General features: G+C 36.6%; 1 protein-coding gene across 1 annotated transcript in view; it reads right to left on the minus strand.

Annotated features, from left to right (window-relative positions):
- Positions 1–11,591: 11,591 nt before the first annotated feature.
- The window catches only part of LOC122810132 (extracellular calcium-sensing receptor-like), a 143,087-nt gene continuing 128,883 nt past the window's right edge, over positions 11,592–25,795 (minus strand). The window contains exons 4-5 of the mRNA XM_044081606.1: positions 16,175–16,298; positions 11,592–12,493 (exon numbers count right to left, since the gene is read on the minus strand). Coding sequence (XP_043937541.1) covers positions 11,592–12,493; positions 16,175–16,298 — 1,026 coding nt within the window. The remainder of the gene's footprint in view (positions 12,494–16,174; positions 16,299–25,795) is intronic.

Consider the following 25,795-nt stretch of genomic DNA (forward strand, 5'->3'; position numbering starts at 1 on the left):
GCCTTCTCTTAAGCATCATTCCTCCTCCAAAACATTTTTTCTGCATGTATTGGTCCCACGATTTCCATTTTTTTCTATGTAATTTACTCCTACCCTTTTCTAAAGATCCCAATTTCGTGTTTTTTATATCTATACAATATTCCCTACTTCAAATATAGTTGGTTTAGACTTTGATTTCCATTTTCTAGTAATTGCTTTTTTGGTAGCCACCAGATTAAACTTAGTAAGGCTGTACTATGTCTAAGTAATTCAGATCCTGTATTCCAGCTAAAAAATTATTTCCTATAGTTACACTCATTTGCTTGTCCAGTATTCCTGATTGAGTACTCTGTAAGGGATTTTTAAAGTGTGCCAACTCATTACACACACAAAACATGTGCTCCCAGGTACCTCTTTCTTCTCCCTTACACCTTCATCATTTACTATCTATCTGAAAAAAAAAAATATTTGGAGTCTGCTTAGGATATAAAAGTAAGTTTACCATCACTTTCAGGCACAAATCCTAAATCTTCTAGATTTGGTTGCATAATTTGGGAGCTATACCTATATCCTCAGTTTGTTTCAATGTGAATTGCTTATCTAATATCTCTTCCCAATTTTTTCTGACCTCCTCTGATTGATTCCTATAGTTATCATGCAATATTTTATATGCTCTGCTAGTTATCCTTTTTTTAACAGCAGCTTCTGTTCTAGATTCAATTAAAAACTCTAACCAAAGTAGGTCTTTCATTTAGGATTCCCCTAACCCTTTCTATTTAGCTTTACTCTGATATCAGTCCTTGACAGGGAAGGCATTCACTAGCCTGCAATCTATACATTTTCTTGGCATCTTCCCATTCCATCATCTTTTCTCTCTCTAATTATTTTTCCCAATATCTTACTTGGTTTCTTTGCCAACTTCCTCCAGTAAAGTCCAACCCTTTTTTTCGTCTTCTTTGTAGCCTTAATTGTAGTCATCCCGATTGGGAGAATCTCCTTTCTCCATTCCCATGTTGATATAGTTCTTAGTATACTTTCTGCTGCTTCATAAATACAATATTATTATATTATAATATAATATTCACCCTTTTTCAATTTCACCAAATATTTTGGGTTTCTAATACCATGATGAGAATGGACCCCATTCCTAAGTCAAAGTATGATTAAAGTTCTTGAAATTAGTATTGTTTCAATCTTTGATGCCAGTCGTGTTCTTCGCAGCACCGCAAGGTGCTTAGTAATGACTCCTTTTGCAGTTCATATGGCGTTACTTGTACTGGTAACATATCTAAATATTATTGTAGATTATGTTTTATAAGACCCATTGCTCCCACTGCTGTTGGAATGGTCTGGGTAGCTTTCTTCTACATTTCTCTAGTTTCTGCCTGCAAATCCTGATATTTTATAACTTTGTGTTTCTCTATACACAAGATACTGTAGTCACTGGGTGTAGCGATTTCAATGATCAATGCTACTTTTGTCTTCTTTTCCTGAACCACTATATCTTGTTTTCTCACATTTGTCTTTTGAACTGTTGGTAATGGGTGATCCCATGTGATGTAAATTTCATCAATTTCTATGATGCTTTGTGGCTCATGTTTCTAGTATGTTTCATCTACTTCAGTTTTATAATGCTTGCACAATCTCCAGTGCAACAGGCTTGCCACATTATTATGCCTTTCACTATACAGTCCTGCCATTAGTATATCACTCCCAGAAACAAGGTGAACACCTGTTTCCAATTCTGTTTTACAAAACCTACATTTGTCTGTTTCTCGCACATGTTCAATGGACTTTGTAAACCCATATGTACGTAGCCCACTATCTTGGGCCACCAATATTAACCTTTCATTTTCTGATTTGAATTCACCTCTCCTTAACCATTCCTTCATTCAATGCTGATCAACATGAGATTCTTCCAGTTTTCTATATTTGCAATTATATTTATGCATTTTCCACATTTCTTGCCTTCTTATCTGATCCTTCACTTTATATTCTTTCTTTTGTTTTTTTTTGGCACATTCAGTTGCTGCCTGATTTTTATCTACTTCTGGTTTGATGTCCATTCCTGCTTGATGTTGATATGCTTCTGCTAGACTAAGAAGGGAAGTCATTTTAGGTTTATTCTCCTCATCTTTCACAATTTTCTCTATGTTTGGGTCTTGTGAGGTCAGCAGACATGTATGCAGTCCCACGATTGCAGATCTATACATGTAATCAATTTCAAGGAGGCCCATACCTTCTTCAGAACAGGGAATATATAAACTTGTTATGCAATGATTTTTATAAATCATTTGATGAGCATGAACCATGCTCCTTGTTTCCCTGTCTAATCTATCCACCACCTTTTGCAGCCAGTCAGTCACTCCAAAACTGTAAGATAGGATAGGAAGAGCAAATAGGTTTATAGTTTGAATGTTGTTCCTAGATGTCAATGCTGTTTTCAGGATTAATTTAAATCTTCTAAAATAGTTGTTACTAAGTTTTATCCACATTTGTTCATGTTTTATTGTTGATCCTTCATCAGTTCCCAAATATTTATATACTCCCTCTTGCTCAAGTTCTTTTATACCAGATTCTTGTCCCAAACTGATGTTTTCCTGGTGTTGCAGCTTTCCTGCTTTAAAGGTTGCATTTGCACATTTATGTAGACCAAATGACATTCTTATATCATCTGAAAAAGTTTTGTCTACTTGCATTTGTGTTTTCAGTTTCTCATCTTATGAGCTATACAGTTTTAAATCATAGACCAAGAGAAGATAAGTCTTTATACTTTGCTGCTTTCTGGAAGCCAAATTATAGCCATGACCTAATGGGTCTATATTAGATCACCAAACGCTTAAAAAAGCGAACGGTGATTGACTGACCCCATGTAAGCGAAAGCTTACAATTTTGAACTGTCAGAACAGAGATTTTTTTTCCTAGGGGAAAAAAAATCGCTGTTCCAAAAAAAAAAGAAAAAAAAGGGTTGGAGGGTGGCTAAATGGTTAAGATGTTTGCCTTACAAACACAAGATGCAGGGTTCGAGTCTCCCAAGGGATAACTGGCTAGGCTTAAAATGGCTCGCAAGGGCAATTAGCCTAGCACTAATCTATGAACCTATGAAAAAAAAATACTTTAAACATTACATTAAGTGGGGGGCCCCACACCCCCCTACTTAAATATACCAACTCCGAGACCACACTACAGTACCAAAAACAGCAAAGTAACGAAGCAGCCAAGCAAATTCTTTCCCAGGAAAAGAATTTGCTCAAAATCTGCTTCGATATTTTGCCATTTCAGGCTTTTGAGTTCGAACAAGACACATTCGAAAGAATGCGCCTTCCATCTTCTAATAGGGAACCGACCTAATCTGCTAAGCAGACAGCTTAATGGGTTAAGGGCAAGGCAAAAGAGCAATGGTGACAGAGAGTCACTCTGGAATATCCCCCTTTGGATTTTTATCCCTGGAATAATAGTTTGCCCTTTATCATGGCTCAACTATAAAGTGGTTTGTCACTGTTTCATGGTTGCTGTGATGTAGTTTATCAGTGTAGGGTATATCTTATACACTTTTAAGCACTCTTTTATCCATAAATGTGGGATACTGTCAAATGCTTTTTGTAGTCAATCCATGTCACACTTAGATTCTTCCCCTTTTTACAGTTCACCACTATGACTTTACTTAATGACAAAAGATCCTTTGTTCCATATGACTTTCTTTGATTGCCCTTTTGTTCTATTGCCACAATTGAGTTTTCTTCTAGATAACTATAAACTCTGTCGGCATCAGTGCCAGTGTATAGTTTATACGTCATCGGAAGGCAAGTTATTGGTTTATAATTTTTAGTGTAGCTTGCAAGTTCACATTTAAACAGGAGCATTGTTTTTCCTGTTGTTAACCAGGTTGGTGTCTGTTCGAGGTATGCATATAAATAGTTCTTACTCATGGCTAAATCTTTGTGCAAAGATGTTAATACTTTTAACCATTCTATTATAGTATTCTGTATGACTTGTGATTCTCCTTAAGGAGCTGCATCCAAAATCCCACTCTTTCTTTATTTCTTGAATTATTCTCCACTTCATCATCATCCCTTTCTACTGTGAATTGTAGCTTTCTGCTTGTGTTATATATATGAGCCTTAACTATGTAGCTCTAAAATATCCCTTCAAATCAGGTAATCCTAAACCTCCTTGCTCTATTGGGAGGATTACTTATCCCATTTGATTCTTCCCCTTCAATGGTTTATTAATTACTATCCACAACTTTTCCTGTGGTTGATAGAATATGCCTGGTCTGTGTATTAAAAAGGGACTAATAACATTTATATTGCTTGTATTTTGTTATCCATATCCATAGGAAAGAGTTTCCAGTTTCTCATTTTTATATTAGCTTGTGTTTAGTCTCTTCCCACATATCCTTATCTGTCACAACAGAATCTTTTTTAATCCGTACCCCTAAACACTTCATTTTCTCATGTTTCCACAAATGCAAGTATTGCTGAAATAATTCATGAGTGGGTACATAGTTTATAACTATAGCCTTTGTTTTATTTTTATTAATTTTATATCCTGAAAAAAACTGGAACTGTCTCAGAATGTTCCAGCGAGATATCTTTTTTGGTTCCATCAGGTACAAAATAATATCATCCTCAAAAAAGGCCAACTTTTCTTGAACACCACACCAATTATATCCTTGAATTTCTGAGTCCCTTATTTTTTTGCCAGTGGTTCTAAATATAACACAAATAACAAAGGGGGAAGAGGACCCCCATACCTGGTTCCTCTGTTCAAACACAACTTATCAGGGAGGAACCCTTCCACTTTGATTTTTGTCTCTAATCCCATATATATATATATATATATATATATATATATATATATATATATATATATCAGGAAATGCAAATTATTCTATTTGCCTGCTCATAAAAGCCCAACTTACTCTCTTGAATGGTTTCTCAGCATCAAGACCCACCAAACAACAGTGGTATTTCTTCTATTATGCATCCCTCTGGACCATTATTATTCTATTAAAGTTGTCAAATATTTGCCTCCACTCCCAAAACATATTGATTCATATCTATCAATTTTGGCATCACTGCCATTTTTTTAGCCTATAGACAAAAACACTTTACAATCATGGTTTAAAATTGAAATATGAAGCTGGATCTGATGAGCCTTAATTGTCCTTAGATATTACAGCCACCACAGTTTATTTTTTCATGGGTGCTGGCGCCTCCCCTCCTTTTAAAATGTTGTTAAACAAAGCCTTCCAGATCTTTATCACTTTTTTTCCCTCCTAGCTTCCAAACTTCCACTGGAGCACCATCTATTCTTGGATACTTTCCTACAGATTGGTTATACATCCCCATTTTTTGTTTCATCTCCTCCTATCTTAAGTTTTAATTGTTGAGCCTCATCTACCTGTAACCTTGGCATATTTACATCTTTCCTAACTATTTCTATTTGTGTTTTTTCTTGATTTCCCTACCTCTGTGCTTTATACAAATTTTCATAAAATTTTTGAACTATCTCTAATATTTCTACAGGAACTCTAGTTATTTTTCGTGTTGTGGGCTGTCTAAGTTTAGCAACAACCTTTTCTAATTTCTGATGCCTAAGTTATTGTTCAAAAGTTTTTGTGCTCTGGAGTTATTATCAAAAACAGTTGCTTAACAGCAATTGTTTTAAACTCATGCATATTATCCAGGTGCTCCCTCATTTTCTCTTTAGCACTCTAAAGTTGATCATCTTCTTGTTCTGTGAGAGACCCCTATTCTGTGATACATTAACCTTTTTAATTTCCTCTAAATAATTCTTATTACTTCATCATAACCGGATCTCTTTTATTCATTTCTACACTATTTTAAACTCCACTTTCATTTTCTCCTATTTACTAGCTCTAGCATTTGGAGTGCTTTCTATCTTCTCTAATAACTGTCAAATAATTTCCAATACCCATTTCTAAAATTTCTCTCTTTTTATCAGGTAGGTGGTGAAGCACTATTGTGTCATCTTTACTTCATTACCCTTCATTTTTCTGTTAGTGATTTTTGGCACATGATGTGAAATAGTTATTGGATGTGTGTCAATGTTCTCAGTTAAATGCACATGCTCCTGTGAAATATAACTTCTGTCTAGTTTAGCACAGTTGTGTACCTTGAAGAATAATATGCAAATTCTCTCCATGTTTCTACCACTGATTTCATGCCTTTCAATATTTTCATAAATTCCTCCAGAAATAGATTTGCTTTAGTTTTATTTTCTTTCCCTTCTAGGTCTCTCAGATACATCCTCATTATTGCAAATCAAGTTCCAGTCCACACCTATAAGTAATATTCACTACTGAAAGCTGATTATTTCTCCCAAAATGTTAAGCTCCATAATAGCAGTTTTAGGTAGACTATAAATACTTACCAGTGTAATCCTCATCCCTTGCCAGTAGCCCCTTGCTACCACAAATCTGCCATTATTATCTTTTCCTTCTTCTATCAGTAGTGGTGCTCCTGCAGCAGTTAATATAAGTCCTCCTCTTTTACTTTGTCCCTGATATTCTGCTGAATATTCATCCTGAAATCCATTTGTTATCAAATTCACATGCTCGGTTCCTCTAAAATGTGTCTCCTGTAGTATTGCTCTTTGCACTCTGCATTTTTTAATATATTACATATTATTTACTTTTTATCTATACCTGTGAAACCATTCACATTCCAAGATAAGGGAATTGTTGCCATTATGTTAAGAAGTCTTAATCTGACCTGTTATATATGACAGCTTTTTAAATGTCTATTTCTGGCTTTTGTGATACATGTACCCACTAATGTTTGGCAAGTTAATCATTTATACAGTTTTTCTTATCATCAACATTGGAACTTATGTCACATTTTGCAAAACTTTCTGTTTTAATAAAACCCCTCAAACAAAAAACAAACACACCCTGGAATAAGTCCATAACCTATTAACTTAATACAAACACGCACAACTATGGTCATCTTCAAATAATGGAGTTTAACCCTGCTAATAGGAACATTTGTCCCAAGTACACATCTGCTAACACAGGCCTTAATTAATCTGAAACAGAGGTTATCCATGTTAAGACACATGGTATTGTCTGTGCTTCTTGTTGTTGTCTTTCGGCTTTTCCCGATTAGGGGTTGCCACAGCAGAACTCCGGTCCACTAATGATTGGCAGTAGATTTTCACGAACACCGAGATGCCAGCTCGACGTTCAACCTTCAATGAAGGCACGCCCATTTACATGTCTTTCAAATGCCCACCCAACCACAGGGAGGACATGCAGACTCCACACAGAAGGCACTCCCTGCACTCCAGCCGAGAATCGAATGGGAGGACTTCTTGCTGTGAGGCAACAATGCTACCGCTGCACTACCGCGGATGTTCATATTGTCTGTGCTTATACTTATACTAATTGGTGTCTTTTCTTTTTTATCTTTATTCCCCTCCCAGATGAGAAAATAACTTGCATGCTTTCAGAAAACATTATCTTTTATCCCTATTATCAGCTTGCCTCCATGGAAACATAAGAGGAAAAATGTAGTCCTCTGCTGCAGCCTGAAAGACAAGCTGAAACATTTATTGCTAAAAGAATCCTTTTCATTATATTCAGTGTTCTCATATTTAATTGTTTCCACTTAAAATTTGTTATGAGATAAGCCGAGGGTATTAATTTAGACATTCACCTATGCAAAAGTAAGAGAAAACATAGCTACATATATATATGTATATATATATATATATATATATATATATATATATATATATATATATATATATATATATATTTAATATGATCTGTGTACTTGCGCACCCTGTTGCCCAACTCAAAACCCCAAGATTACAGCCTATTAACTTATACATGCTTTTGTCTAGCTTTTCTTCTCATTTTGTACTGTAATGCCTACATTTTTTAATTTGAAAAAAGAAGAAAGAAAATGCTATGAGACATACAATTTATATTATGAAAAGTTTCACATAACTACTATTAAGAACAGAAATTATTTTACTTACAGCTACCTTTTTCCTTCGTCTTCCCCTCCCCTCAGTGTCCTTCCAAACATTAATGACATAAAGAGAGGCACATGCTTTTCAATTCTCCAGTCAGCAAACCTCCACTCTTTCCACTTTTTCTTATGCATCCATGTTTCACAAATGTAATCGATGCTTTGCAGTCTCACATGTATTCACTAATTGATGTATTGCTGATCTTCCTGATCATCTCCATCTTCCAAATCCATATTACAGTTTAATTCCAAGGTACTCCAGATTTTTCTGGTTAACTAATGTGCTTTTTTCTGTCTCTTCCAAGCATTTTCCTTTGGAACAGTGGAAAAGGTTTCACTTATAATGTCTCGATGGCCCACCTTTTGTTGAACAAACTTTTGTATTACCTACTTAGCCTGTTTTGCATCAAAAAAAATGACTTTGAACCTCCAGGAAAAAATATTCTGAAGAAAGCTGGATACAGCAGCTTGAATCTCTTACCAGCCTCACAACGTTCCCTGATTACTGGAAAATATTTGCTTCTGTTCTGCCTTGTGTACAGTGAATGATCATTTTCCACAAGTACTGTACTGTTTCCAGCTTTTAATACTTTGCCCATTTGCTACAGTTTTGTCAGGATCAACTCTTTCTGCTGGTAGGATTCCAGCTTTACTAGTACAGGTTTGGGCTGCTTTCTTATGGGTAGATTTCATAGGTTCATAGGTTCATAGGAGATTACTAGGCTAACAGCCTAAGGTCCCTTACAAGCCAAGCCAATATAACTCAACTTTACTCAATATAAGGCCTCTAGGGCAAGTGGATGGCATGGACTTGCGACTGTGGATTGAGTATCTTCCAGATTTCCATGCATTTGCCCATCCATTGATCCAAATTCCATTTGAAGAGGGCCAGAGAAGGGCTCTGCTTAATTGTGAATAGGAAGCCTGGTTCAAAGAGGGGGCAATCACAGAGACGCATATCTGTTTCTCCAGCATGTTTTGTTTGAATTGCCGACTAAGTTTAGCTTCCTAGATTGGGTGACCCTTGTGCTGTTTATAGCATACACACAGTGTGCCCTTTCAGTTAGCAGTTACTGCTGTGGAATGCCAGTCCATTTGCCTGTTTGTGCTCTTATAAAATGAATACAATCTGTTCTTTCCAGTTTCTGTGGTAGAGCAGAAAACCTCTGATTTTCCCTATGTGCTCTGTCCTCTAATACTACCATTTTTTTAAACATCTCTTCTTGAGCAGTCTCATACTCAGCCAACCTTTTCTTCATTTTGACCTTTGATTTTTTTTTTAGTTTTATCAGCTCATCTGAATATTTGTATTTCTATACTACTTCAGTGATTTGTTTATTTTAATAAACTCTCAGCACATTTATTTTTTTCCTTTTGATTACTGAAAGCCATGTCTTGTACCAAAGCTAGAGCTTAAACTGCTTTTTTATGAACAGCTGCAGGGTTCTTCCCATTCAATGTTTTATTTTTACTTTTTCAAGTTGATTTTCTTTCAGGCTCTCATATTTTATTCTTTGCTGGCATCCAGGTAGTGTACTTACTAGCCAGTAACTGAATTTTCTAAAAGTGACGGAATTCCTGGCCTTTGTGTTTCAGTTTCTTTTTTCATACTGGGAGAACTGTAGTTAAGCTGCTGATCAGTGTGCAGCCATCTTGGAAAGTCCTGAGTAAAGCAGTTCTTGAAAAATGTTTTGCACATTAGACCACCAAGGCCGCAGGTAGCTCCAACCCAGGATCTTAATTTTGTATTAAAGAAATTAAATTAATCCCCATTTGAACCTTCAGCTAACTCTTCCCTAAATTTTCTTACTGGTCTGTTAGTTTTACTTATTACTCCAACTTTGGCTATATGAGTATCTGAGTTGCATGCCATTGTATACTCTGAGCTCCTTTTGTTTCTTTACAGAGATAAGGTGCCTGTTAGAGCTAATCCTTTCTTCATGCCTAAAGATTTTTTTAGTTTACATTGAATCAAACTGCTCATATCCCTGCATTCTTTTCTGACCTTAAGAACAATGGCGACAGAATTTTGCATGTCTGTTGACATCCACAGACAACTCACATATTACTTGGACAAGGCAAAATATTTCAGAACCTCAGACCAGCTCTTTATTTTCTTTGAAGGCAAAAGAAAAGAGCAACCAGTTTCCAAGCAAACTATATCGAGGTGACTCTTTAAGGTAATAAGGTACCAGAATAACTTCAAACAACACAGTTCAACAGGGAAAAATAGTTTTAGTTATTACAGAGAACACACGTACATGGGAGACAAGGTCATCAAAAAGCTTCATTCTTTTATATTAATTTTGACTCAAATCAACTACATTCTTACTATATTGTTACTGCTATTCTACAGCCACTAATCAATTAAAAATGAATGCGCTTGCATTACTTTTGCTAGCTAAGGATCTCATCCTGACTGTCTATCTGAACCTTTCCATATTAGGCACAAGTTCCATATTCCATAATAGAATTTTCTGTGCTTAACCATGTTGGCACTTTTCAGGTTGGCGGGAAACAAATCATCAAAAACAGACTGAAACTAACAGAAATCCATCTTGAAATGAAGCTGACTTCAAAATAAAATATTCATTAAACATTGTTCTTTCTATTACACTTCACCCTTCAATCAGGCTATCCAGTTCTCCTATTCTTACTATAGAATCACCCCCCCCCCCCCAAATACCAGGGCACACTCCACTAGAGCTGTGGCTACTTCTGGGATCTTTTAGAAAGGGGTGAACTCTAGAACTATTATTGAAGCAGCAGCTTGGATCTCCATGCACACTTTCACTAAGCACTATAAAATGTAATCCCTTTTCAGAGCCAGAACAAGATTTGCTAGATCTCTTCTTTAGTGTCTTCTGGACTCTGGTCCTGATTCTCCCACCCTTTCTGGCTAAGCTTTGACAATCATTTCATATAGCTTTGTGCTACTGCAGTAGTGATCTTATGATGAGCAGAGTTCAGTTGTGTCCACATCCCCTTCTTTCCTATTCTTTTTACTTAGCTGTTTACTGCTGGCCATGGTGGGGTCCCAGTTACCTTTGTATCCTTTTTCTGGCATGGCATAAGTGGATATTATTTGACATTTCTGGACATGAAATATCTTTTGTCTGCAACTTTTCTTTCTGTGGTAAGAAAGATCTGAAATATAGTGCCCATATACCACATTTATACTAGTATGCGCTCATGCTTAAGCAGACTTATGGTGCATGAAGAAGGTACCTGAAAACTTTTGTATACTGGTTGGATATCCAATATCCTTAGCAGGTTACATCCCATATTGCTTTATGCTGTTGCAACAGTTATCCATTTCAACATTTACTGTTATGGCTGGTTTATTTACACAACTGTACTCTTTATGTATGTGTTGCCTGAGATATTTTATGCCAAGAAGAAAATATCTAAGACAGAAATACTAGATGTAGAAGCTTCAGTTTTTACAAAGTTTATAGAATTAAAAAAATGAAAGTGCTGGAAAACAAATTTATTTCTACATAGTTTAAATGATTTGTAGATTGATTTTATTGATTTGAAAACAGAGAGTGAATATTTTGCATTTTACCATGACAATAACAAGTTAGCTTTAAAACATTTTGGACTTGTTTACATTCTTCTTCCTAATAAGTAGTCCCTAGTATTCATATGGGGCTTCGTAATGATAATATAACATTTAGGAAAAAATATACAACCAAGCAGACCAAATGTGGATGAAATTATTGCAAATATTTCTACTGCAACCATATATTTTCCTTTAGTACTAAGGTATGCAGGAACAAATGACATCCAAACGCTAATACAGACCAACATACTGAAAGTGATGAACTTAGCCTCATTGAAAGTGTCAGGCAGCTTTCTTGCCAGGAATGCAACTACAAAACTAATACTAGCTAGAAAACCCATATATCCTAGCATGCACCAAAAGGCAATATTTGAACCTTCATTGCACTGAATTACTATGTTCTCATCTTTTGATTTTAGATCTTGTTCAGGAAATGGTGGAAATGCAGTAAGCCAGACTGCGAACATAATAACTTGAATTAAGCAGCAAGAAGCTACTATTGAATTGGGTAATTTTGATCCAACCCACTTTTTTAATTTGCTGTTGGGCTTTGTAGCATTGAAGGCAATGACCACTGTGATTGTCTTAGCAAGGATGCAGGAAATACTTGTGGAAAAAATAATGCCAAATGAAGTCTGTCGTAACATGCAGTTTATCTTTGTAGGCTGACCAATAAACATTAAGCAAAACATTGTACACAACATTAGGGATACAAGGAGCAGGAAACTAAGATCGCGGTTGTTGGCTTTGACGATTGGAGTCTCACGAAACCTGAAAAAGATACAGAGTATACAGGCTGTTATGAAGGTGCAGACAAAGGCAGCTGAAGTCAGAGTAACCCCTAAAGATTCTTCATAAGTGAGGAATTCTATGGTCTTGGGAAAGCATCTTTCTCGAGTGTCACTGGACCATTGATCATCAGGGCATCTAATGCAAAATGCCATATCTGAAATAAGATTTAAACATTATTAGACTCAGGATACAGCAAATATAGATTTCATTTTCATTTGTTTCAGTCAAGGAAATGTGTGAGTTCTACTACAAGTGAAAAATAAAATGATCGTTGGTAATATATTCCATGATCAATTACACTTGAAGCACAGTATTATAAAACTAAAAGTAATTTGCACAATAGGTACAAAAAGTACTTAATCTAGCAGTGACAGCAATATTTCATGGTTTGTATTTCTTCTTGAAATCAAGTTGACTGACTATTTCTTGGCATTTTATATATCATGTTGTAAGTTTGTACTATTGATTAACTACCAAAGGTATGTAATCTCAGTTGTTTAAAGATATTTTTGCTTGAGTGGTGTATTCCATTATAGTTATTGTATGTTTGTGTGTGCTTCAGTGCAGGAATCACACTCTATTACAAAGTATGTCACTACATAGGGGGCACTGAATCACACGGGGAGCATATGAGAAAGGAGACACAGATAGTAGCAAACATGACGGTAAAAAATAACATAATATGATCTTTGCTGATTAATTAAATATACATAAACTACTGTGAAAGACAGTAGTGATTTGTATTTTCATATTGGGCTACTCAGGCAGGTACAGCCTCAGCAACAGACATGAAGTAAGCACTAAGTTCCTTGAAAAAAAATACTGATTGGAGAAACTGATATCTGTGGCCTTGTGCTGGCGCACAGTCAAATGGAAGGGGTACTCAGTAGAGATCACCGGTGATCCATTACTTAGGTAAGAGGCAATTCAAGGGCTGTTGTAAGCAATGGGAGTATTAAAGAAATAAAATATATATATTTTTAGAAAACAGGAGGAACAGGCAACCATGGTAAGCAGCTGCAATCATCTCACACACTGCACAGGAAATAGGCTTTTTAGCAGAATAAGCTAAAAAGCTTGGGAACCAATACAATGCTGAGAGGAGAGTTGCAGAGAAAATGTGGAGAAAAGGACGTATGAGGTATAACAATTATAATAGGAATACCATATTTTAACAAAGATAAAACAAAAGAAATGCCTTCTCTTATTTGCTTTATTATTATGACCATTAAAATGGTTTATTACCAGTTACAGTAAATCTAATAAAGAAACATCCAACCTCCAATACAAGTACATATTCTCAGTAAGCTGCTATATTAACTAGGTTCTTTGTTAAAAAATCTCTTCTCTCATATCTGTATCCACAGAGTAGCTGTCCCACCCTAGATTCCTCCCAACAAGGGCCTTCAACTTCCTTTCTAGAGTTGCATTATAAGCAGCATACTGGACTTGTATCATATCATAATATTTATTTATTTATTGACATTTGTTGACTGGGAAAGTCCACTGGGCCAGAAAGTCCCATTTCAGTGGACGCACTGGGAGAAAAGCTCCACAAATTACAGAACATTTTTATCAATTAGCTTGTATATTACAAAGTGTATTAGAAGTAAAAGGAAAAGATTAACCAGTAAAACTCCAAAAATAATTGTTGACATTCTGTAAATTGTGGAATAAAATTACATTTTGGAAAGAAATATTATAAATTGTGACATAGTCGAAACAATTATTGACAGTCATACAATTTTGAAAACAGACATTATTAAATTGTAACAGTGTCGCAGCTGAGAGAAGAAAACATTGCAACATAAATTTGCAATACATTCTTGTTACATGATAATCAAACATCCAAACTAAGACTTATCTTTCTTTGGTATTTTTCTGTTATATTTGTCTTGCAGAGTATTCGTTTCCCTAGTTACTTGTAATGATGATGTCCAGATGGTAAGTAGTCATCTTTCAATTCTTGAATAATAATCTTTGAGGACAGGGAAGACAAACATGTTCAGACATGCATGTAACATCCTCTTGATATCCCTAGAATAAGGTTGAGACTGATGGGAATGCATATGATAATTTGTGATGAACAAGAAAGAAACTCTGATCAACTGCCATAGGAATATTGGCTGTTGAATGGAGCCCACACTGTCAACAAGGGCCTGCATTAGTTGTTTCCATCTGATTTCATTAATATCCATTGTCAATTATCTATCCTAGAATACTTGTGGTCTGAATCCTGCAAGGATGGTTAAAGTCTTTGTCAGTCTGGACAGTATCACATTCACAGGGATCCTCCTACTTATGAAATCTAAGTAAAACAATGTTTTAGTGGAATTAGGTTTGAAAACATTGATTGGAAATAAGGGTAGAGCTTGGTTAGGCTTGTAGGGGCCCTAGGGCCATTAGCCTAGTAACTTCCTATGATTCTTTGGATGTAAAGATGTTGCTGGATGTAAGGAAGTGAACAATCAATGGTATTTTAAAAGGTGTGTGTGTGTGTGTGTGTGTGTGTGTGTGTGTGTGTGTGTGTGTGTGTGTGTGTGTGTGTGTATGTGTGTGTGTGTGTGTGTGTGTGTGTGTGTTAGAGGTATAAAACCACACAACCTCTTCCAAATAGCCCCCCACTCCAACTCCCACAAACCAGGGTACGGTACACCAACCACTCTTTATACATTTGTGCTCCTACAGTTATGGTCAGACACCCCCCCCAAAGGAATTACAGTCCTCTGTCCCCACCTTCAATAATGAACGTAAGATCTTCCTCCACACCAAATCAAACTGGACTTGCCACAAACCAGGCCGCATCACCTAAAGGCCTCTCACTCTCGAGCATCACTCTCTCTCTCAGTCTACTAACACCTCTCAACTTCACCTTCTCTACCCTCCCCTACTGTGACTCTCATTACCTCACAATATTTCCACCATGATGTAAACCTGAAATATAATCATGTAAAATGTAGAATGTTCTTGTAAGTTGTTGCATCATGCGTTAATTGCTAAATGAATATTTGTTCTATATTGTTACTTTCTTTTCTGTTTTTGATTTGTACAGCCTACTTCTTATATGTTCCATTCTTTTATTTGTGAATTACTTCACTTGGACAGTACCTGCCAGATGTCAGTTTTTATCAGTGTACAAGCCTGGAAAACAAATGTAAAATAAAAATAAAATAAAATATTGGTTTTGACTTCATAGCAGGATGAGATGGAAGTAACTCAAAATCCAGGTCATAAATTCTGTGTTTCTGACATCTGTGTTTATTTTCCTTTGCAAGGTGCAAACCTTTGAGTGGAATAGAAAATATCATGTTAGACATAGCAAACCCTATGGTCTGTGGCGGGACTGAAACATTTTGGATATTTTCTAGCATGTCCAATGTCTGCAGTCTGATCATAGCTGTAAGAGCATTTCACATTCTCCTTTTGAGTTTCTTCACCACAGCTGTTAGCAGTAATTGAGTAGCTGCTTGTGTTGGCAAAAAGGTCAGTTTACTTCTCTTGTGAATAGCTAATGAACTCAGTGACTGTCTTTATAGATAATCCTAGCTGGCTGTTATCACTGAGGTGTTAATGTGCTTGCTCAGCTGGCTGCATAAATATGTGGTGTCACTGTGAAACATTATTCAGTGCAGATGCGTGTTAAAGTGAGGTTTATCAGACTACGGCTCTGTTTTAGTACATTGGACACTCACACATAATACATTTTGCAGTCACTTTTGAATACAAACATTTTCTTCTTGATTTGCTATATCGGATAAAGCTTTTATATATAAGTCATTATTACAGGCTACAAGGTCTGGAACATGCGACATTTATGCATTTGAAATGGACCTACCACTCTGGTTGGCAATCTCCCCTTTAGAGCAAAGACTACAGTAGAAGCAGCAGTTAGGCTGTCCCTGTCGCACTACGTTTCTGTATCCAGGGGGGCAGCTTTCACTGCATACAGATCGTGGAACCTAATTATCAGAAAATAGCAGAAGTTATAGATATTATACTGTACGAAAATTAACTAAAACATATTTATTTTATTTTGCTTTATTTATGTTTTGATAACTGGGATGCCCATTTGGGTTGTGACTTGTGACCCATTTTTAGTGGAGGCCCAGGAAGAAAAATTCTAAAAACAGCTAATAATCATTCAGTTATTGTTAATTCTTCCCTAACATTGGAATCATGTAAATCCACCCAAAGTTTACCTTCTCAGATTAACGTCTGTACATATTATACTGTAATTGTAACTGTTTAAAATTGTACCTTTTCTTGAACAGTGTTGGACCTGCTTAAAATGTATATTATGTATGAGTGATATTATTACACTGTGACTACTATGTGTTATTTTTCATTAAGTTGGTAATTTCATGTATCCCATGGGCTGAGCCTAAAATGGTCCAGGAAGAACAGTGCACTACCCCAGTCAACAGATATCAATAAAATAAATTAACAAACAAATAAATAATATCATGTAAAGTTATCAAACAACACCTCTATATTATAGTATTAAAACAAACAACTTTCTTAGTACACTATAACAACATATATCACTTCTGTTGCATCATATTATTGCTAGTGTTCACGCTTAATCATTTTGTACATGCATACAATGATGAGAAAAGTTTTCTAACATGAAAACAAAGGATGACTGAAAATAATTAAAGACGTTTAATAAGAATGAAAACTGGCATCTTATATAGAAAGTAAAATGAATGTAACATTTACTGTATGGGAAGAGACGCTGTTTTAACAAGCAGAAAGAAAGGGTTACAGTTTGCCGGTACAGGTATGACAGCTCAAAGGTAAGTCAAAACTTAAAATGGAAGAGGAAAAACAGAAGCATTTACAGTTTATCCCAGTTAGTTGTTTTGGATTATGTTGGACACAGTGGGCAGGTAGTTAAAGTAGATACTGGAAGAACTATTTATAGGCCAGATGGCTTACAAATGTTTTGTTTGAGGTACATTTGCCCATAACTAATTCTTAGGCTTTTAACTGTAATAGTTTTGCCAGTTATAAGCCGCTGCTAATATAGGGATCTTGAGGTTTTAGAAAAATGGAAAATGTATACTTTGAACAAATATTTATAATCCATTTAGATAAAGTAGGAAAGAAATAATTATTATCACCTAATGTACACACACACACACACACACACACACACATATATATATATATATATATATATATATATAGAGAGAGAGAGAGAGAGAGCATAAATATAGATGTAAACAGACAGAGATATAGATATAAATAGCAAAATATGATATTGGTTTTAATGAAATTTTCACCAATGATGCAGATGAACATTAACATAATTTTCATTATTATGGATAACATTTGCAACTTAACTTGATTTTTTTAGGTATTGACCTGGTTGCTTTTTGAAGGGTTCTAACTTGTCCACTTATGTGGTTGTTGATGGCAGCTTGTCTCAGATGTGACCTACACAGATTTTGAATATGTTGTTGATGGTTATGAAGGTCGCTATTTGAATTATTTGTCAGAAGCTTAGATTTTTGCTGGAGTTATATGGCCTGACAGCTGTAATGAAGGATATTCTAGAGCTGTATTCAAGAATTCATAAGCATTGCAGAGTTGAAATCAATAAATCAATAGGCATCAAACAGTCTGGAGTTGGCTAAGGGTGTGACCAATTTTATTTTTGCAGTGTGACTATGATAGTGTCTAATCCTGTACAGACTCCTGAAAGTTTGGTGACATAGCATGCATTTATGCAGCTATGCAGTATGTTTATGAACAGCCTGACACATGAGTTGCAGATGAAGTATTCACTCTTTCGGTTTCAGAAGGTGGTTAGAATGGCATTGAGTTTATAACTGTTACGTTCATTTAATACACCACCTTTGTGGAAGAGGATAATGTGGGCTTCCTTCCAGGCAGATGGTAATTTCCCTTACTGTATACAACTGCTAAGTATTTAGGTAAGAGGTACAGTAAAAGAGTATGATGCTAGTTTAATTAATTTTGCTGGTAAATTGTTTGATTCTGCTGAACTCTGTTCACTGATTTCTTGTAGTTACTTGTTACCTGTAGAATCACTAATCTTCTTGATGTGGATCACTTTTGAGGGCTGTAGAGTGTTATCTTGCATTTATGAGGATGATATGGATGTAGTCGGTATAGTATTGTCTTGAAAGTTATTTAATAGTTTTGTGTTATCCTAATCTGTGGTGTTGGGTAGAGAAGAGGGAGCTGTGAAGTTTTTTAAGTTTAGCAATATATTATCATATGCAAACATATTTTTGGGGTGGTGGTAGGGTGTATTACTGTGTTAGAATAACTTATTTGCCATATTACTATTATTATTTGCATTTGTTCTGTAGATGTTTGTAGTTTTGAAGGTCAGGTACTGAATTCTTGGAAAATAATTTTTTTCTACAAGATTGTTTTTCCTCTCCATGCTTGCCAGCAGTCAAATCCCCTTCATACTGGTCTTGAGCCCATTCATTCTACTGCCATGTAACGATTCTCTGGCATAGAGGCTAGAGGCAGCTGAAGGAGACCATCATTCAATCAGTCACCCAAAGAGGTGCTGGCTTTAGCTGCCTGAAGCAGCTTAAGAGGCCATTATTCAGGCAGCTAGTGAAGGAGGTGTTTTGTACCCTTGCTTGCATCCAGTGATATGAGCAGTGATGGCATTTCCATTATGACCCTAAAGCCATCCCCTGTTGGTTGGTGAGGGCAGTCAAATCACCAGAATGGCCTGCTACTCCCTTCACTGCATGTGTATGTTCCTATCTACATGCTGATGATAGCTGCCATCTCTTGGTAAGCCAAGGAAGGCCTTGTCCCTGATAAATGGTTGAAACTCCATTATGTGTTGGCTTCCACTTGCATATGGCACAACAGCCAACCAGACCACCACTCTCTCTGTTAAGGTTATAAGGAGTTTATCCCTTTATGCCACCGAACAAGGCTGGCCTTGGTAAATACTGAAAACGATTTGTCTCTATCATTAAACTTTGTGTTTTGTGTGTCATTCAAAGTTTCACGTAGTTAGTTGTGCTAATGAATTTTTCTGGACCTAAGCTATCAAGGATACCTTTTACACTGGTATAAAATTAGTTTGGTGGTCACTGATAGAGTCAAATGGAGTTTCTGGCTGAGGAGATGTAGCAATCAAATGGATGATTTAGCAGTTCTTGTAGGGAAGTTGATAATTTGGGTATGTCTGTAGAGTAGTACAGGTGTGTTATGGCATGTGGTGGAATTGCAGTTAATACTAAAATACCTGCATAGATCACTTTTGAATTTGTCTTATTGAGAAACCAATTTTGTGGCTCCTTGTATATGTTTATGAGGTTATTTGGGGTTATATAGAGGACTAGAAGTTTGATTTGTTGGGTCCTAACAGAACATTTACTCTGACAAATTCCTTATTTTTATTTTAGGTGTATTCATTTTCATGTAGGGTGCAGTCTAGATGCTCTTCTGTTAAAATGACAAAAGAGACATAACTAGGGTGGGGCAAAGTAGGCCACTGCCCCAGGCATAAACTGTTCCAGGGCATGATTGGCAAGTGCTGATGGGGATGAAGTACTGAACCAGCATTCATTTATGAAGCTGCAATGATATTGGGGTTTCATAAAGTGTGCTGGTAACTGTAACAAGGTGTTAAAGTTATAGCAAGGAGCTTGCTTCAGTTACAGAACTAAGTGCAAGAAAGACCCAGCCAAGCTGGGTTTAAGCTGTTACTCAGTGAAGACTCTAGCTTGGCTTCATACCCAGTTTTACATTTTTAAATAGTGTTTTTAAGTTCCTTAAAGCTTAAGTATCTTCCAGTTTTGCTTTTTTCTCATCTTTTCCCATACTTCTAAGACAGGATCCTTTTCCTTTTGATTTGTTTTAATTTGGCATTTCTGTAGCTCCTCACGCAGTTTATGTAATACTTCCATTCTTTCCATATCTTTCTTTTACATTCTCTTTCTTTTGATAATCCAAGCATTGTTGACATTTGTTGCAGCTGTTCTTTCTTTTAATAAAGACACTTTTTTTTTGCTTGTACTTGTATCAGTTTGCTTGGAAAATTTTAAGCTTGCAGTTTTGTTTTCTGTTCCACCTTAGACAAAGAAACCATTTCTTACTTGGAAAAAACAAAGTTTCTTGGTGTGTTTTACTTTTCAGTTGTTCAAAGCCAGCTGCTAACCTTTGGTGACTTTCTTGAAAATGATACACAACTCTTTATACTGCTGTAAGATCATTGTTTGTGATAATCTATTTCATCTCCATTTTTTGAAATAATTTCCTCAAGGTTTATTTTCTGTTTTGTTCTATGTATTTAGGAGCAACACCATCCGGTTGTGGCTTTTACAATTCTCACAATATGCCTGGACAGTTCACAAAAGCTTGGGCTCCTACCTCTCATGCTATACATCTGACCTATGACTTATGTCCAAGACTGTGTACTGGTACACAAGGGATGTACAGCCATGAAGTTCCTTAGAACTTTCTTGCCTCCAGTCTGTAAACGAAGACTGTGTCTCTCACTTCAGTTTGTTAGCCATACGGCCTTTGCCAGTTTTCATTCATTGTGGACAGATAAGTATCCCTGTTGGGGACCCTTCCTATTTTACTTTATTTTTGACTGAAATTGTTCAACTTCACATCAGCCAGGGAAGGAAAATATAACTGCAATCAGCAGATTCCCTATAACAATCATCACACTAAGTATGTATTCTGTCTGAATCCTGAACATAATTTTGGTGAGTGATCTATTTTTAAATCTTTCGCCCCTAAAACAATGAAAAGTCATCTAACATCTATAAAGATCTACATTGAAAACCAGACTTAAGGGGCTATCACAAGGCAGGATGTTCTCTGACTCATCACTTCTGAACATCCCTTTGTAGGTCTGTAAGAAAATTAAGAAGACTAAACTATTGGAATTTATCTGGTCAGAGTTGGATGTCTCTGTTGAGGCACATGATAAGCTTGTAGATCGTTTGAATTCTTTCCAAGCTCTCAGTGTAGAGATCCATCCAGAGCCCCATGATATGCATCATTCAGGCATGTCCCACCTGACTGCTCAGATGTCTGACAAGGGGGTAGGCAGCTTGGTTATTTGTGAGGGACCTGATGGCATAGATAGATTATCATTCAAGAGGACATCCTGGGTACAGTTCTAGAGGTATATCAAGAGCCTGCCGCACCTCAACTTCTGCCTGCTGATACTACTAAAAAGAGAGAGCAGAAGACTAAGCATAGCTCCTCTCCTGTTACTCTTCTTCCTCTGATCCACAACAGTGGTTAGTACATCTTTTTTCAAGGGCTATTTAAAGCCCTTTTGTCTCTAAAGCCTCCATAATTCTCTAATACTCTTTATTCTACCCCATCAGAAAAGGCCTTCACCTTTGGAGCATAATAACATCAGACAGTTGGGTTTTGAACATCATTTAAAATGGGTACAAACTTTCGTGAATCCTCCCTCCATTTCCATCAGTAATTCCCTGGGTATCCTCTAACCAGCAACAGCTTTTTCTTTTGTAATAGTCCTGAAGTTATTTCATCAGAGGACCATAGAATTGGCCCATCTTCACTAAAAGAACAGGGGTTTTATTCCTGGCTTTTCCTTGTACGAAGAAAAAAGCACATGTGGAGACCCATTTTGAGCTTATTTTTCTAAATATCCCAAAATTCAAGATGTCATCTCTCCAAAGCTTACTTTCTATGATTCTTCCACACAACTATCTGATTATATTGGATCTGAAGGATGCATACCTTTCACATTCCTATTGATCCACATCACAGAAAATTCTTAAGATTTTGAGCTTTGGAATTAAATTTTTAATTCTTTGCTTTGCCCTTCAGTCTTTCTTCAAATGCTGAGTATTCCCAAAATATCTAGCCCTGGTAGTACAATTCTGCAGACGCCAAGGCATCCACATCTACCCTTATTTGCATGACTTTTTATCCAGGTCTATATTAGGAAATCTAATGTTTAAAAGAGTGAACGCTCTTACATCGACCCCTAATAACTGGAACTACAGAATGGTGAACGGCCGGAACAGTGATTTTTTTTTCCCAGGGAAAAAAAATCGCTGGGCCATTGCTGGGATTTTACCATTTCCTCCACTGTAGTGCGATCTCAGAGTTGATATATTTAAGTAGGAGGGAGTTTGGGGGCAAAGCCCCCACTTTATTTTGTTTGTGGATTTGTTTTTTTTTTTGTTTTGTTTTTTTGGAGCAGTGATTTTTTTCCCCTGGGAAAAAAATCACTGTTCCGTATGTTCAGTATTGTGTGGTTTCTGTCTTTAGGTGTCGATGTAAGAGCATTCACTCTTTTCAACATTTTACTTTCTAATATAGACTGCTTTTATCCACAGTTCATCGTTATGTGCTAGGTTAATGACCACCAGGGCCTTTATAAACCTGGCCAGGTGATCCAAACCAGTTATGTTCCTGTGTATCATGGACATTTATTAGGATGGGGCATGTTAGTTAGGAGGTTTATAGAAGTTATGTGTGGGGAGTATGTTAGATGGGAAGCTTGTTGTAGAGCATGGGGATCCTCTGAAACACATATCTGTCTCACCATCATGTCTTATTTATATCGCAAGCAAAAGCTGAATCCTTGGATCTAGTGGTTCCGATATTGTTTATTTTGCAGATGTGCAAAAGGTCCGCCAGAGTTGAATCCAAGGATACCTTGTATGCCAAGCAGAGATCACCTCTAGGAGACTGAGTATAGAGATATGGCTTTAAGGTGATCTCTACAGGACAATGTGTTTATACCCTGAATTCTCCTGGTAACTGTTGCATATGTTTGATCAGGTACATGTTGAAGGGGGCATTATACTCAATGATGGGTCTGATAAGGCTGAATAAAGTGACACTATGATTTCCTTGGACCTGGATTCCATGCTCTTACTTGTAAGTTGGATAACATAAAATGATTTACTTACTACCTCTCTACCTTGACCACATGTCCAGGCTACTTCTATTAAAAAACACAGGATATACAATTCACAATAACCTGCTTTTTGCCTACATTTTCCTCTAAACCTGAAGAAATCCAGCCTATAACCTTCTCAGAATCTAGTTTTCCTAAGATGTCATCTGGAGACTTCCTGCATGATGACTTTTCTTTGTCAAGAAAAATGAAGTTTCTAACTTCTTACTTACAATCCCACTTGATTTTGGAAATGACCACTGCAAAGGAGGTTGTGAGAGCCCTGGGGTTTATGGCATGAGCACTACTGATGACTCTATTTGCCAAAACCAACAAGGAAGATGCAGTGGTATTTCAAATAAATTTGGGCATAGTATTACCACCCTCATCAATTTGGGGATAGTATTACCATCCTCTAAACTTCCCAATTCTTCTTCTGCCATTTATGGAGAAGAGTTGCATTGATGGATCAGCAAGATTGCACTTAATCCAGAAGTATCTTTTCTGGTCCCTACTCCACATCAGAAAGTTTCCACAAATACTTTGGACTTGGCTTGGAAAGCCTTTCCAATATGCATTAATGCCTAAGGGGTATGGTTAGGGAAAAACAGGTGCAAACACATAAATATCAAAAAATGGAAATCCTTGCCCTACAGACCTGTCACCACTTCTGGAATCCAGGAACCTTAAAAGTCCTTACAGACAATACCACAAATCATATGATATATCAACAAAGTCCTACTATCTCCACAGGCTAGCCACGATGGCTTTGGATATTGCTATTCACCACAATCTTTTTTCTTCAAGGAGCTTACATGCCATCACAGATTAACTCAATAGCAGATAATCTGAGCAGATCCAAGCATAGACACCGTAAGCTGTTAAAGACGGGGGGGGGGGGGTGACAGGGGCACTTAGTGAACTAAAAAGGGTAATTTTTTATAAATATTTGCTACCACAACATAGGTTCACTTGGAGGACATTTTAAGCTTAGCCAATTCCCTTTTTGTGCTTGAATTACCATTTTCGGATTGGTCTTAGCTATGCCCATGGCTCATAATTGTATATTAGCCCTAGTGAGAACAACTGTCATCATATCATAGATAATTTGAGGGGGCCATGTAAGGGATGCAGCATTTAGGAACTGCCTCTATCCATTAGTGGTATGAGGGGAAATTCTGGAGTGCATTTTCTATTACCCATCCTTAGATCCAAGTTGCATTTGAATATGAATGGATGAGCTTTGCTTTATGTTTATGGATAGTCTGTTCCAGAACAATGGTAGCCTCTGTGATATATATCCATCTCTCCACAACATTCAGTTTAGATATCTGGACTGAGTATTTCTGATGCCATTTGACTTGCTGATGTTCAGTAGGTCCATCTGTATTATGTCGGAGGATGCTTTGTTTGCCAGACATTTCACCTCTAAGCACTCTGTAGAATACTGAGTATAGTAATAAATCTTTGAGGTGGTCCATGCAAGACATATTGTTTAGGACTTGTATCCTTTTAGTAAGGTATCTCTGAAGGTATTCCAGTTGTTGCATGGGGCTGGACAGATACATGCCAAAGTGGGCATTATACAAAATGATTGACATAATGAGAGCTTTTTAAAGGGGGATAACAACATCTCTAGATCTCGTCACAATCAATTTGTTTATAAGCTGTGCAATATAGAAAGGCTTTCTTATGACTCTGGGCACATGTTGGTCAAAAGTTAGGTCACTGTGTACACAAGTTCCCAAATGCCAAACAATTGGATCAGGTCTCAGAGGGCATTGTCATGATTTTGACACCAGTTGTTATTTGGGACAAACCTTCTTGCAAGATGGTTAAATCATTTGGGGATTCAATAACTTCTCCTAGCTTGCAGTCATCTCAAACTTAGCTGGCCAAAGCTCTTTGGTATTTCCTTTTACTTTTGAGATGTATATGCAAAACAGAAAAAGGTCTCAGCACCGAACCCTGGGGGACTGAATTTGTGACTGGTCTCTTCCCCTGTTTTGATCTCCTGCATCCTGTGAGCCAAGTTGGCAATGCAGCTGGTGATGTAAGTATTTGCTCCTACATTATTCATCTTTTGTACTATACCTGAGTAGGGATTGTGTCAAAAGGCTTGGCCAGGTCAAGGTAATGTGGTGTGAACTGTTTTACCTTCATCCATTGCTTTGGTAACAAGAGTAAAGCTTAAAATTTACTCATGATTTTGAGCCTTTCACACTTTCCTCTAGGCTGTTTTCAAACACATTTTTAGGCCCATGCATACATGTATGCATTCCTTGATTCACCTTCCTGATTGTATTAAATTATATTCCTTGTATAATACAGCACTAGTTGTTAGAATGTGGTTTAAATCTGTAGTTTTGAACAGTCTTCCAGTAAGCAATGAAACAAAATGTATGAATAATGACAAAACAAAACTACGCATTTTAAAAAATTTCAACCATAAAAGGCCACTCAAACTTCTCATAATCCACCAATATCAGTAAATATGCAAAATGTCTGCAGAAGTAAGTCTTCTAATTAATTCCACATTTAAGGGATCTC

Source organism: Protopterus annectens, chromosome 8.part1, assembly GCF_019279795.1.
Source record: "Protopterus annectens isolate FY-2018-M chromosome 8.part1, PAN1.0, whole genome shotgun sequence".
NCBI classification, from domain to species: Eukaryota; Metazoa; Chordata; order Ceratodontiformes; family Protopteridae; genus Protopterus; species Protopterus annectens.